Source organism: Myotis brandtii, unplaced genomic scaffold (assembly GCF_000412655.1).
Source record: "Myotis brandtii unplaced genomic scaffold, ASM41265v1 scaffold422, whole genome shotgun sequence".
NCBI lineage: Eukaryota > Metazoa > Chordata > Mammalia > Chiroptera > Vespertilionidae > Myotis > Myotis brandtii.
This window is the reverse complement of record NW_005366171.1, coordinates 79,819-95,883: the sequence shown is the minus strand read 5'-3', so window position 1 is coordinate 95,883 and position 16,065 is coordinate 79,819. Positions and strand designations below refer to the sequence as shown.

Below are 16,065 nucleotides of genomic sequence, written 5' to 3'. Positions count from 1 at the left end.
CTGGCAAGTGGACATCCCCCAAGGGCTGCCGGGCTGCCAGAGGGATGTCTGATTGCCATCTTAGGCCCGATCCCCCAGGGATCAGGCCTAAGCCAGCAAGTGGTCATCCCCCGAGGGGTCCCAGACTGCGGGAGGGCACAGGCCGGACTGAGGGACCCCTCGCCCCGAGTACACAAATTTTTGTGCACCGGGCCTCTAGTAATTTATATTTGAATAATATATAAATATTTTAAAATATTTAACAGTCTTCATTTATATTATGTTATATATTCACTAATCAATTTTCACCCAGAGACATTACCTTTGAGTTCTAAACTCCACATCTGCTTATCAAACTCATCCTATGTCAATATCATCTCTAGCCATCCACAGATCTTGGAATTCTAACTGATGTCAATATGCTAGATGCTTCATTTCCTGTGAGAAAATATCAATGATACCTTGAAGCTCTGATATGGAATCTTATTTTTTATTCTGTAGAGTCACAAAATACCGCTGTTGCCAATTCAGGCACACATGGGGGAGCTGTTGGCATAGACAATAATGTGTGGGATTCCAGCAAACATCTTTCATATATCACACACTGCTTCCCTCCAAGGACAATTGCAGGTTTGAGGAAACTAGAATTGAGAAACAACCTGCCTACATCAGAACTTTCAGGTCAGAAACTCCTGTGACACAGCTGTTTCCCCTCAGACATGTTCTCCCCTCTTCTGCAGGCTTGCTTTTGCCAGTACCCATTAAGTTCTCTTTTGCCGGAAGTGAAAGAGAATGGCTGACATATGAGAAGTAACCCCAGAAGTTGGGTATTGTTTTGTGGGGTGAAATGGCCCCTTTGTTCTTTTCTAATTACCGATATAACCCTTTGTTACACTAGAAGCACCACCAGTGACCTACCTGTAGCTTTTCACCAACATTCAGCATATATACTGCCCCTCCCCAACCCTCAACTAAAAGTTGAACTCCAGGTATTAAGTGAAACTAACCCAATATTTTATTGGTGTTTAGAAATACTACCAATTCCAATTCCTGGTTGCAGGGCCTGTAAGCATGAAAAGCATAAGTGGTACCATCATTATCTTGCCCATTTCTGCCCATTCTTCATTTTTCCTAGCAGAAGTCCAATGACACAAACATATTCCATTATTTTTTGCTTCATTACATATATCCCCTGACTTGTCTCACCTCATCTGCCATGGAGGTTTTTGTAGGGATTCTGTCATATAAAGATAGTGATGTTTACCATAGCCAAACCCTCCTTCCCCAAAGTGAAAAGAGTATGGGAGCAATTTATTTTTTCCTGGGAACCATCTCAACTTGAAATTCTACTCTTACTTCATGACCTTCTCTTAAGGCTTCTGCAAACAGATTGTGGGTGAAGGCATGAGTCAGAGAAAATGAGAAGGCCCCGAGGAAAGTCAGGATTGCCATGTTGACTTCTGGCTGCTGCAGCTTCAAAGTCTATGGCCTGTTCTGAGGAGCTAATGCTATTAATTCTATGATGATATCCTTGCCGAATTGCATGCATCATGTATAGAATGATTCTGCATGGGAGAATAACTGTGGGCAAAACTAGATTCACTATGTACATGTGATGTGTATTGTTTTCAGATCATGTGGACTAGCACGCATCTATACAAGAAAAAAAACAACTGGTCATGCACTAAAGCTTCTTTGAGAAGCCATATTATAAATAACAGCAACTTCTTTTAGACATGCTGCTGCCTCATTGTCACCAGAAAGGGGCTGGCCTGCAGTGTGTGGGTTCTTCGTGCAGGAAAGATTTCACAACAGCCGTCCAAGTGATTTTGAATATACGTTTATTAAAGCTGGGGACAGTGAAACAAGGAAGGGCTAAGGATGGAAAAAGCAACAGGAGAGAACCTAGGCAGGGCTGCTTTGGCTTTCTACAAATATAGGGTGTCCCAAAATTCATGCAAGATTTGCAATTCAATTCAATTTCAAATCTTGCGTGAATTTTGGGACACCCTATATTAAGTGAGCTAAGGCAGGGCTGTGGTTAGCTCACTGAGAAGTAAAAGTCAGAGTGACAGGAGTGAGCCAGGGTGGGGCTGTGGTTAACTCATTGAAAAGTCAGAGAAAAGGGGCCTTGGATACAGGTTCAGGAGGTTAGCCAGGAACAAGCTGCTGAGGCCTATGGCTCCCCTAGTTGCAAGTCTCTTGGGGACACTTAGAGTGTAGGAGAAAGTTCACAGGTGAGCTTTCTGCTGAGGTGGCTGTGCTGTTTATTTTTTGTTTGTTTTGTTTTTGTCTTGAAGCTTTTTTTTTTTTAATTTCCTTTGCAGGTGGAAATCTTAGAGGAGATCTCAGGGGTTTCAGCAGAATATCCATCAGCTTTCCAGGTGTGTTTTTTAGTATGTATATGTACCAAAATTAGCACATAAAGGAACAAAGGTCATTTTCTGGAAAGCTTTGCCTCTACCTTGGATTTGTTTTGTTCCAATTGTTTTGTTGTTGTTACTTTTCTCTCTGACTTCATCCATCCTTCAGTTTGACTGGCACTAATGACACTAATTGGGTCTCTGTTATCTATCTCCCCGACTAGGGTGATTTAAGGAGGAGAGGTGTAAACCATTTGCTCTCTGGTATCCTTGGTTAGGGAAGATAAGGTCTTGTGATTCACTAGCTGGCTGTAAATTGCTTGAATTGTTTGGCCCTATTTGTCTAACCATCTGTTTTCCCCTTTCCCACTAGTCAAAAAATTTCCTAACATTTAACTATCCTGTCTCATCATGACCATTCAAACAGAAGCTCACCTTTCTACTTCCTCTTTGCTTGCCATTAAGTAACAGGGAAGTCATATCACATAACTGGAAATGACCTTTGATTTATATAAAAACAATATAACTGACCTCAACAGGAAAATGGTGGAGTCAACAGAGTAAGAAAACACAGATACTGACAGATATTTGTAAATGAAAACACCAGTCTCTGACTGGATGCCACACTATATTAATGACTATGCAGCAGAGGCTAGATGAATTACATCAATAGAGAAACTAACAAGCTACTAAAGTCACCACATTCTGGGAACTACCTTGTTTTCTAAAGCAAATAGTTTTCAGTTTTCAAAGGAAATAAGTTTTCTTTTTTTATGCCACAGGTTTTAATACTCCTACTTTGTATTAGATCTACTCATAGGACATTGATTTCAATAGCACAATTTGAGTTCATTTATTAACTAAATATTTACTGAGAACTCTTCTAGATGCTGAATATATATTGCAATGAAAGAAGTTCAAAATTCCTATCCCCATAGACTTACATTTTAGAAGAAGGTGATAATAAATCACATAATATATCTGATAGTAATAAGTGCTATGAGAAAAATAAAAGCAAGGAAGGGTGGATTGCCATTTTAAGCAGGTGGTCAGGAAAGGCCTTTCTGAGAAGTTGACATTTCAATTAAAGGAGAAATTAATGTTTGTGCTGTGACAAGAAAGTTGAAAAGAAAGAACCAACCAAGGAGAGATTTGGGGGAAGAGGGTCCAGGCAGAGAGAACAGAGTCTAAATGGCTTGGATCAGAATGAGCTTTTTGAGATCAGGACAGAGAAAGGTCAGAGTGATTGGAAGCTGATGAGTGATTGGGAGAGTGGCAATGAATGAGATTACAGAAACAGCCAAAGGCCAAAGTGGGATCTTTGCATCCATTTCCTAGGGCTGCCATAATAAATTATCACAAACTCTGTGGCTCAAAACAACAGAAATTCATAGTTCCAGAGGCCAGAAGTCTAACATCAAGGTGTCTGTACACTGTGCTCTCAGCCTTCCTTGCACCTTCCAGTTCTTGTATTCCTTGGCTTATGGCAGCACAAGTCCAATCTCCACCTCTTTCTTCACAGTGCCCTCTTTCCTCTGTTCCTGTGTCTTCCCCTCATCTTAAAAGGACATCTGTCACTGGGTTTAGGGTCCAGCCTCTTCCAGGATGATCTTGTCTTGAGATTTCCCTTAATTACATCTTCACAGACCTTTATTCCAAATAAGGTCACATTCTGAGGTTCCAAGTGGACATATATTTTTGGATGATACAATTCAACCTAAGGCCGTAGCCTTGGAAATCCTAAAGAGGTGATTGGTTCTATTTTATGTTCAATAGAAAGCCATCTGGATATTATACTTTTAAAAAGTCACTTTGAGTCATTGTGTGGAGAATGGATAGTAGGTAACAAAGCATGGAAGCAAGAAAAGCAATCAGAAGGACTGGGCAGTAGCCCAGGGGAGAGATGACCATCTTAACTGGGTATAGAAGTGGGAAGCAGAGAAGATGGTAAGACATGTGGGTAGATAGCATGTACAAGATGAAAAAAGAGAGAAATGAAATATTCCTGCTATGTCTTTGACCTGAGCAATTCTGTGGATAATGGGAAAGACTCAAAAAGGGGGGAGTTTGGTGGGAAAATCAAGAATTTTCCCCATTAGTAATTAAAGCATTTTGAGTACAATTGCAGACAAGAGTTTTGAAATCCCCTGGCTTCATCCAGACAATGCAGAATATACTGATGTCAGCTGCTTTTTGTGTTAGCATCATTATTGAAACATTATTTTAAAAAATTCTGACAAAGTACTTAGAGACTCCAGAAGTCCTTAGAATGATTTGAGAAATAGTAGCATCAGGTAACATTCAGGTATTTTAGTTTGTGATAGAAATAAAAAAAGGCCCCAGGGTATCTCTCATTGTAGAAAGGTTTAGAAAAAGTTAATAGCGCTGATTGCTCCAGGGGATGCCCTGTTAACAATGGCTCTTAGGACCTCAGGTTTAAAGACTTCTTTCTAGGAAAATCCTCCAGCCTGGTTCCTTGGGGATTTTAATAAAATGGTGCTCCTTGGCTTGGGATAGAATAAGACTCAGCCCAGATGATGTCAGTATATTTGGTAAACAACAGTAGAGTTTGCCTATTAGGATATGAATAAGCAAACTGCAGAAACCACACCTTCCTTCATCCATTAACTTTCCTCTTCATCACTGACCCCATTGTCCTGTTTGTCTCCTGCCAGTCTGCCAGGTGAGTGGGTAGGATGATTAGGGGGAATTAATCTTTTGAGAGAGTCTGAAATCTTGATTCTGTTCATTTGGAGTAGGCTCTGTCTTACATTTTCCTGCCCCTCTCTTTTCCATTTGTTTTCTGCAGAGAATATGTGTTCTTTTTTGCTGCTTCTGAGTAACAGCCTCATGAATCCTGTTCACAGCTCCTCTGGGGAGGATTGAGCTATTGATCAGGGATAGGAGAGTGCCTGCAAGGACTGTGGACACTTACTGCCTCTTCTTTTGCACTAAAAACTAACCTGCCAGATTCTCTTCTGCCTCTTGCTGTCTCAATGCTCTCCATCCAGGGATTTCTTCCTCAGTCCTTTTAGTCACTTGGGTTTGGACAGGGAGAATAGGCAGGATGGATAAAACCTGAACTTTCTACCCCAGGGTTCACAGACAGGATCTTCTTGTGGTCAGACATCCCTGGATGGCCACAGAAGGCCATGTGAGCATGCTAACCTGTGTGTGCAGGCATACCCAGATCCTGGTGTCTGTCCCCCGTCACACTGAACTCACCCTTCTTCATTTGGATGCCACTGATAGTCCATTCACTCTCTTTAACCTGGTGATCAATCCTGGGATTTTTTGTTTGTTTGTTTGTTTGTAAGAGATCACTTATTTGGTAAATCATAGAGGTAGAAAAAGTAATTCCCAGAAGAAATGGGCTTAGGAAACAAGCTATAGAAGTAAAGGAAGGGCCCTTGGAGCTTGGGAATGAGGAAGCTAATGGTAAGGTGTCTGGGGCAGGGAGGTGGAAGGGGAAGGTGAAGGGAGGGGAAAGGTATGAGCATGCTCCCAGAAGTGAGAGCACCTACAAACAAAGTCTCAATCCTGGGATTTTCTAAACCAAGATCCTTCCAACCTCAGATCAGAATTCATATCTCACTAGCCAACATAGTACCCTTTTCTCACTTACATTTCTCTTGAGAGAGTGAATGTGTTGGTGTGAAGTGTTGGCATGAGTCTATTTATTCAACTCACTCTGAAACCCCTTCTATGTATATTGCTATACAGATAATAGAGATAAGTGATATACGATTTACTACCTGAAGAAGCAATTCAGTCCAGGGAGACAAATATTTAATCCCATATTTAAAAGACACTGTATTCCCTATGATATTTGGTCTTTGCATTGAATTTTGCTAGCAACACAGTGCTAGTACCCAAGAATGAACAAAGAGCAAAAGAATTCAAAGGTTAAAAATAGTGAGAATAAGCATTTTCCTCAGTCAAACACAGCAGCCATGTGTTACCATGCTTTGTCTGTAACAACTATTTTCCCAATCTTGCAGTTACTTCTAGATCATGATCTCATTATTATATGAAATATTATACAATATTATGAGCTAGCCTTTACTGTCCTAAATTCTTTAAGTGGTTTACATTTTATTTAATCTCTAGATAAACACTACAGGATATGTATTACTTATGTCACCATTTTACAGATGAGGAAAGCTAGCCACAGAAAAGCTAAGTAATTTGCTGTTGGTAACCCATTAATTAGAAACCAGGCTCCAAGCCCTTCAGTTTAGCTGCAGAGTTCCAATCAGTGAGCTATGTATGCTCTCTCCTTACAAATGAGGCAGTCCATGCTCAGGGGACTCTCACTGCAGGAGAAATGTCTCTGGAAATACACACACACTCCAAATACACAGGTACACATAAATACACACCCATTCACACTCCATGTAAAAGATTAAAGTAACAAATCACACATAGAGTCTGATGGTTAGCTTTTCACTTACTAACCTGTCACCAAACTTGCTAAGTCATCAAACTGGGGTGGAACAGCATTTTAAGTTTTACCTAAAAGGCAAATAAATCTCATTTGTTGTTTTAATATGCATGTTTTTGTTTCATGTTTATTATTCAGTTTTACTTACTTTTTGTGAATTGGACACTTAAATCCTTTGCCCACTTTTTGGAATGTGTTCTATGTCTTTCATTATTGATTTTAAGAGGTCTTTATATGTTAGGAATAAAATTTTTTTCTGTTAAATATTTTCTCAGATTTATTTTATTTTTTAATTGTGTTTACAGTGGTATCCACTGAATAGAAGTCTTATTTTTTATTTGTCAATTACTTCATCTTGCACCAGATCATATTGCTTACCAGTTGCCATAGGCTTGAAATTGGCTCTTTTTAATTTTTAAAGAGATATACAATCAGATTGTCTTCAAATAATCTATATCACTTTTCTTAATATTTGTTTTTTTTCTATTGTTATGGGGCAAGACCCCTCAAAAAAGTTTTAAAATATCCGTTAAAACATGCCTGACTGTTATTTTTGTGCCTACAGAGAGCTGTGTCATAGCAGATTAGCTCGAAAACCATTAAAATTGAGAACAGCTGTGGGTTTGTCTTCAAGGAGTGAGTGTGGGAATAAGCAAAGAGAATTAGGTGAAAGTTTAACCTCCTCTACAACCAGTTTCTGAATAAGGAAGAAAAAGAATTGCAGGATGCAGAACAAGTGAGGAAGGCTTAGAGCAGTGGTTCTCAACCTTCTGGCCCTTTAAATACAGTTCCTCATGTTGTGACCCAACCATAAAATTATTTTTGTTGCTACTTCATAACTGTAATGTTGCTACTGTTATGAATTGTAATGTAAATATCTGATATGCAGGATGGTCTTAGGCGACCCCTGTGAAAGGGTCGTTCGACCACCAAAGGGGTCGCGACCCACAGGTTGAGAACCGCTGGCTTAGAGGAACCAGTTTGAAAATTTCTCCGAGTCTTTGTTTCATCATCTGTATACTGTGAATAATAATAACTACCTCATATGAACTTAAAGAGGATGTCAAATAAAAAGTAAAGAATGTAAAATAAATATTAATAATTATTGGCACCAGAAAAGTGCCCAATACATGATATTTAGTACTATTATTGCCAAGGGCCTTATACAAGTGTGAAGGACAGATGAGGGCATATTTAAAAGATGCTACTAAATGCAATGACCAATGAAGTGGCTGTTTTTATTGATGTTCCTCAGCACCCTCTTCACATTGAAAACAAACAACAGAAGAATTTGGTTAAGGACTGAGAGTACAGACTACTATATTTTCCTTTAAATTCTCATTCCTTGCTCAGAGTGTTTCCTTGGGATTATTTTGTAAATATGATGAAAAAAAATCAGCCTTCATAAGTGCTATCAGACAGTTTACTGCATAAAAATCTAACTGGCTTAAAGCAATATCAATTTGTTTGATTCTCAAATCTACATTAAAGGAAGGATGCACTGTGAACACGATATAGTCTTCTCAGGACTATGTGTAGCCCAGCCAAGGTTTGGTCCTATAGCATATGCAGGCTCATTTATGCCTCTCTGGTGCTAATAAAAAATTCAGGAAGAGAGAAAATCAAAAATATCTTTCAACTGTCAGAACTACTGAGCAAAAAGAGAACTCTGTCTTCTGACATATGGAAGCTGTTAAGAATGAAGATCAATAGCCTAGTTTTACATACTGTTTATAAAACATCTAAGTTACTCAGATTTAAAAAAAATAACTGATATGTTTCTTTTCTTGGTGCTTCCTATAAACAGTAATATAAATATTCATGGGAGAAGAAAACCAAACCTATGTGACTGAATTTATCTTCCTGGGCCTTTCACAGGATCCACAGACACAAGTCCTGCTCTTCTTCCTTTTTCTGATCATCTACCTGCTGACTGTGCTGGGAAACCTGCTCATCATTGTGCTCACTCACATGGACTCCAGACTCCACACGCCCATGTATTTTTTCCTTAGAAACCTGTCTTTTGCTGATCTCTGTTTTTCCACTACTACAGTCCCGCAGGTGCTAGTCCACTTCCTGGTAAAGAGGAAAACCATTTCCTTTGTTGGGTGCTCAACACAAATAGTTGTTTTACTTCTGGTTGGGTGTACAGAGTGTGCTCTGCTGGCAGTGATGTCCTATGACCGGTATGTGGCTGTCTGCAAGCCCCTGCACTACTCCACCATCATGACACATTGGGTATGTGTCCAGCTGGCTACAGGGTCCTGGGCCAGTGGAGCATTTGTGTCTGTGGTGGACACCACATTCACATTGCGTCTGCCCTACCGAGGGAACAATATCATTAACCATTTTTTTTGTGAACCTCCTGCACTCCTGAAGCTGGCTTCAGCAGATACCTACAGCACAGAAATGGCCATCTTTGCAATGGGTGTGGTCATCCTCTTAGCTCCTGTCTCCCTGATCCTTGTCTCCTACTGGAATATTATCTCCACTGTGATCCAGATGCAGTCTGGGGAGGGGAGGCTCAAGGCTTTCTCTACCTGTGGCTCCCATCTCATTGTTGTTGTCCTCTTCTATGGCTCAGCAATATTTGCCTACATGAGGCCAAACTCCAAGATAATGAATGAAAGGGATAAAATGATCTCTGTCTTCTATTCTGCAGTGACACCCATGCTGAACCCCATCATTTACAGTCTAAGGAACAAGGATGTCAAAGGGGCTCTCAGGAGAGTGACTGCAAAATAGTCTTTTTGAAGGTGGGGATCTCTGGTTCTGCTAACAATTTTAGAAATATAGAGAAAAGTGATTTTGTGGTGAACTTGTCCCATTTCATTCCATCCCTCCCCTTTTTTCTTTCTTCTCCTATCTCTTCTCAGATAAATTCAACAAATTACCTATTCAAAACAAGGTGTCTTGATAGACATAGTAAAGAAATATAAAAAGGAAAAAAAAGGAGGAAAAGGAAGGAAGGAAAGGAAGTAAAAAGAAAGGAAAGAAGGAAGGATGGGAGGAAGGAAATAAAATGCAGATAAACAAACAGTCACTACTCTCCAAGCCCATCTAAGCTAATAAGCAAATTAAAACAAGTAGACATACAACTATATATAAAAACAACAACAAAGAACCAAATAAATAAATAAAACTATCACAAATACAATAATGCATTTCTGGCAAATGGAGTCATTTCCTTCATTCTTGCATGAACTCATTAAACATATTTTGAATGCTTATTATATATCCCAGGTATATTTCTAGAAACTGGAAACATGAATTAAAAAGTCTTCATGGTATTATATTTCTAACATGGTATTATATTTCAGAAATTTAATAATTTATGAAATTTAAAAGAGAACACATTTAAGAAATAACAAATGGTATAATTGTTTTAAGGGTATGCATAACATTAGGAAAATTGTGAAATACAAGCTGAAAAGGGTCCAGTCAAGATGGCAGCATAAGTAAATGTGGTGCTCACATCCTCCCACAACCACATAAAAATTAAATTACAACTAAAGTACAAAACAATCATCATTGAGAACTGCATGAAGTCTTATAACTAAAAAATAAAGAAGCAGCCACATGGAGATTAGTAGGAAGGGCAGAGTTGCAGACTGGGCTGGTCAAATATCCATGTGTAGTAGCTAAAAACTGGGAGGGTTATATCAGTGGTCTAGATGCGCCCTGATAAGCAAATGGTCCCCCACACCAGGCCTCCGTCCCAGGCTTCCAGCCCCTGCACGAGAAGTCTTCATAACTTCCGGCTGCAAATACCAGCAGAGATTTTGGCTGGTGAGACAAAATGCTGCCAGAGTCCCAGGTGTTCCACTTAAAAGCCCTCACAGACTCATGCTCTCTGAGCTCCAGCACTGGGACAGCAGCTCAAAAGATGCCAAGGTCATACAGAAAGGAACTGAATTGTGTGGCATCAGAGAGAAAGGGCTGGAGGGAGCAGCTTTCTCCCAGAGAGAAGTGCTGGTAGAAGCCATTGTTCATTTGCTGAGACCAACCCTGAAGGTACAGTTGGGTGCCATATCTGAGTCTCCATCAACCTGGCTAAAACTGTTTGCCCCGCCCTTGGACTGAGACCCCACCCCACTTAACTTGCAGGCCCACCCAAGCTGTTTCCGGTGGCTTTTCCATACAAACAGCCTGTCTTAGTCCAAAGTCATTCTTTGGACTTTCCTAAAATCTCTCAAACAAGCAGCATCAGGCCTTCATGTACCCCATACTTGTTGCTAAGTGGCTCCAGGCTCAGCACTAGTAGCAGCTGGCCTTGGTTCACAGTTTGGCCTCTCCTGGGCACCTCTAAGCCCAGCATAAGTAGAAGTTGCTCTGTAGCTCATGCTGGGTGTCCCCAAGCAGGGCACAAGTGGTGGCTGACCTTGGCCTGCACCTCCTGGGATGATCAAAGCCAGTGCCCCTATTGCTGAAGCACCTCCACAAGCAACACACTCAAGGGATAGACATGGTGGGCACCAAAGCCCTGCTAAAGTAAGTCCTGTTCTGTGGGGTTGGCCCCTGTACAGCAAATCCTTCACAGTTGTCTCTCAGCTGATTGACCTGGGGATAAAATCCATCCCATTGATGTACCAACAACAATTAGGGCTCAAATACTATAGGAGAATACACGCAGCCCATACTGGTGGGGGGTGGGGGTGCACCTGGAGCACCCAGCTCAAGTGACTGGGCCCTACAGGACACCTACTACATAAGGCCACTCTACCAAGACTGGGAGACATAGCAGCTCTACCTAATATATAGAAACAAATACAAGGAGGCTACCAAACTGAGGAGCCAAAAAAGAAAACATGTCCCAAATGAAAGAACAGATCAAAACTCTAGAAAAAAATAAATAAAATGGAGACAAATAATCACCAGATGCAGAGTTCAAAACACTGGTTATAAGGATGCTCAAAGAACTTAGGGGAAGAGTAGATGAACTTAGTACATACTTCAACAAAGGGCTAGAAAACATAGAAACAGAACTAGAAAACAAGAAAAAAAAACAGTAAGAAATAAATAAATGAAATGAAGAATACATTACAGGGAATCAACAATAGAGTAGATTAACAGAGGATCAGATCAGCAATTTGGAAAATAAGGTAGCAGAAAACACTCAATTAGAACACCAAAAAAAAAAAAAAAAGAATTTAAAAAAAATGAGGATATGTAAGGAGCCTCTATTACAGCATGAAATGTACCAACATTCATATCATGGGGATAGCAGAAGGAGAAGAGAGAGAACAAGGAATTGAAAACCTATTTGAAAAAATAATGACAAAAATTTCCCTAACCTGGTCAAGGAGATAGATATACAAGTCCAGGAAGTTCAGAGACACAAACAAGATGAACCCAAAGAAGCCTACACCAGACACATCATAATTATAATGCCAAAGGTTAAAGACAAAGAGAGAATTTTACAAGCAGCAAGAGAAATGCAGTTAGTTACCTACAAGAGAGCTCCCATAAGACTGTCAGCTAATTTCTCAACAGAAACTTTGCAGGCCAGAAGGACTGGCAAAAAATAAATGATGAAAACAATGACCTATAACCAAGATTACTCTAGCCAGCAAAGTTATCATTTAGAATAGAAGGTCATATAAAGAGCTTCTCAGACAAGAAAAAGCTAAAGGGGTTTATCATCATCAAACTAGTATTACAAAAAATATTAAATGGTCTTCTTTAATTACAAGAAAAATGATAAAACAAAATGGCAATAAATACACATCTATTAACAATTGCTTTAAATGCAAATGGATTAAATTTTCTGATCAAAAGACATACAGTGGCTGAATGGATAACAAAACAAGACCTTTACATATGCTGTCTCCAAGAGACTCTCTTCAGATTGAAAGAGACACAGACTGAAAGTAAAGGAATGGAAATAAAACATTTCATGAAAAATGGAAACAAGCAAAAAACACTGGGGTAGCAATACTTATACCAGACAAAATAGACTTTAAAACAAAAGGTTATAACAAGACACAAAAAAGGACTCAGCAATTTCACCTCTGAGTATTTATCCAAAGAAAGCCAAAACACTAAAATGAAAGCACATATGCATCCATATGTTCATTGCAATATTATTTACAAAAGCCAGGATATGGAAGCAACCTAAGTGTCAATAGGTGAATGGATAAAGAAGAAGTGGCACATATATACAATGGAATATGACTTAGCCATAAAAAAGAATGAAATCTTGCTATCTGCAACAACATGGATAAACTTAGAAGGTTTTATGCTGAGTGAAATGTCAGGCAGGGAAAGACAAATGCCATATGTGGAATCTAAAAAACAGAATAAACAAACAAGCAGAACAGAAACAGACTCATAGATACAGAGACATTTTGGTACTTGCCAGAGAGGAGGGGAATTAGGAGGATGGGTGAAAAAGTTGAAGGGATTAAGAAGTTCAATTTGGTAGTTACAGAATAGTTATGGGGATGTAAAGTACAGCATAGGGAATATAGTCAATAATATTGTAATTACCATGTATGGTGTCAGGTAGGCACTAGGCTTATTGGGGTGATCATTTCATAAGGCATATAAATGTCTAATCAATGGGTTGTACACCTGAAACTAATATAATGTATAGTAACTGTAACATAATGTATGTTAACTGTAATTGAAAAATAAAAAATTATTAAAAATTTAAAAAATAAAGCTGAAAAGTCAGTCAGAGTCTAAATTGAGAAATGCTTTGAATTGAATTCTAACAAATTGGCCAGCATATAATCCTGAAAATGCTGAAGATTGATGAATTTATATGACAGTGATAGAAAATTTTCAGAAAAGGAGGGATGGGACAATGTTTTGTGCTGTAGTAAAGAATTTATGATGTAGACCATAGTTTTGCACATCATGACTCGAAATGATTCTTGGATGGCTTTGTTGAAAGTATTTCTCAAGATAAGATGGGGTAGGGGAGTTGATCTCAGGAACCTAAATTTGTAACAAGACCCAGATAATTCTTAAGCACATTAAAAGTGTTATACTGCTTTTTAGGCAATGGAATGGCTTTTATGTAAAGTAATTATGTAATTACTTGCTTAATGTCTGACTCCTCCACTAGACTATAATTCCATGGCAATAAAGACCGACTCCTTTGTTGACTTCTGTATTACCACTTGTAGGATAGTGCCATCCACTGTTATAGCTCAAGAAATATCATTTTGAATAAATGAAAAAACCTAGAGTTTAGAAGAGAGATATTGACTGGAGAAATTTTTTAGAAATTTACTGCAAGTGGAGTTTGACAAACCTAAGAATGTGTGCTGTGGGGCGCGGCCACGGTGTTTTGGATAGGTTCAAGCCTTGGACTACTGAGAGGGCACAGTCCTCTCATTGCCACGTGCAAGTCCCAGCTTGAAGGGCAGAGCCCTCCCAGCACAATTAGAGCCAACAGCTATAGTTATAAGCTTGAGCCTGTGATCCGAACATGTGGCCCCACGTGCCTGAGTGATAGAGTTCAGGTGCATGTAGTGGAGTGGGACTGATACCCACGAGAATGTTGTAAACAACTTGATCACGCCCTTACTTTGCCTAGTGGAATCTGCTATAAAGTAAAGACAGGGCTTGTGGGCCTGGTTGCTGTCTCTCAGAAGCAGGGTCCCACTGAGACCCAGCTTTTCATTCTCTTGTCTGTCTTTTCTAAGCCTTTCATCATCCTCACTAGGGTTCACCCTTGGCCGAGCCGGCGCAGCACAGTGTGCCAAAATTTTTATTCAGGAAACTAAGTGCATGCATTGCAATTAAGACCCGGCTTTTCATTCTCTTGTCTGTCTTTTCTAAGCCTTTCATCACACCCACTCGGGTTCACCCTTGGCCGTGCCGGTGCAGCAGTGTGCCAAAATTTTCATCCAGGAAACTAAGTGCATGCATTGCAATCTTGAAAGAATTCTACTAAAATGCAAGTGCCTGGTCCTGTTGCCAAGCATAAGGGTGGCAAAGATGGAGGCAATACATATGTTTTGTAAAAATATTCTAGTGTAATTCTGAAGTGCAATCTGGATGAGATGTGATGTTGGAGAAAGATAGTGGGAAAGAATCTATGCCAGGACCTTGGAGTTACAAGTATTTCGAGGTGGATGAAGTGTAGCCAATCAAGGTTGGAGCCCTAAGAATCAGAGAAGCAGAGGAGAATTGAATAAAGATGTGTCAGAGTGGTGAAAGGAGAAGCCTTCCAGGAAAGATTTCTCAAATGTCTCTGCGTTTTACGTATTGATAAAGGACTATAGAACTTGTCAATTCAGTCTCTTTTTTTGTGTCTTTTTTTTACCTTTGCAAAGATTATTACAGCAGAATAACGGAATGACAGAGACTTTTAGAAAGCATACAGAATTCATTCCTAAGGAAGTGACTTCTAAGTTGAAAACCAAAAGGTGATAGAGCTAACCAGGTAAAGGTGTGCTGGGGTTAAGAGGCAGCAAGGCAGAGACTAAGCAGGGAGGACTACCTAAAGCAGTGGTTCTCAACCTTGGCTGCACATTAGAATCACCTGGGAATCTTTTTAAAATCCTGATTTCTGGGCCTCATCCTCTGGAAATACAGTATGGGCACAAAGCCAAAAGTATTTATTATCTGGCCCTTTAAAGAAAAAGTTTGCTGATCCCTATATTATAGCAACTAGCATTACCTTATATAAAGGAAAACTAGAACTATAAATAGAAAACAACATAGGAGAATATATATTATGGTCGGGGTGAGGAAAGCCTCTCTTAGTAAAAAAAATCCAAAACACAAAAAACCCTTTAGGTCAGTGGTTCTCAACCTTGGCTGCACATTAGAATCACCTGGGAATCTTTTTAAAATCCTGATTTCTGGGCTTCACTCTCCGGAAATTCTGTTTCTTTGTTACTAATGTTGTGGCCGCACCCTATAACAAAGAAACAATTTCCAGAGGATGAGGCCCAGAAATCAGGATTTTAAAAAGATTCCCAGGTGATTCTAATGTGCAGCCAAGGTTGAGAACCACTGACCTAAAGGGTTTTTTGTGTTTTGGATTTTTTTTACTAAGAGAGGCTTTCCTCACCCCGACCATAATATATATTCTCCTATGTTGTTTTCTATTTATAGTTCTAGTTTTCCTTTATATAAGGTAATGCTAGTTGCTATAATATAGGGATCAGCAAACTTTTTCTTTAAAGGGCCAGATAATAAATACTTTTGGCTTTGTGCCCATACTGTCTCCATCACAACTACTCAACTCTATCACTGTAGTGGGGAAATAGTCAGACAATACAAAAATAAATGTGTTCCAACAAAACTTCATTTGTAAAA

At 39.4% G+C, this 16,065-nt stretch overlaps 1 protein-coding gene and 1 pseudogene across 1 annotated transcript; both read left to right on the top strand.

Annotated features, from left to right (window-relative positions):
- The window catches only part of LOC102251824, a 5,153-nt pseudogene extending 4,360 nt beyond the window's left edge, over nucleotides 1-793 (top strand).
- Nucleotides 794-8,607: 7,814 nt separating this feature from the next.
- Nucleotides 8,608-9,531, top strand: LOC102258256 (olfactory receptor 2D3). The gene has a single exon (XM_005873924.1). The coding sequence runs from the start codon at nucleotides 8,608-8,610 to the stop codon at nucleotides 9,529-9,531; it is 924 nt and encodes a 307-aa protein (XP_005873986.1).
- The last annotated feature ends 6,534 nt before the right edge of the window (nucleotides 9,532-16,065 follow it).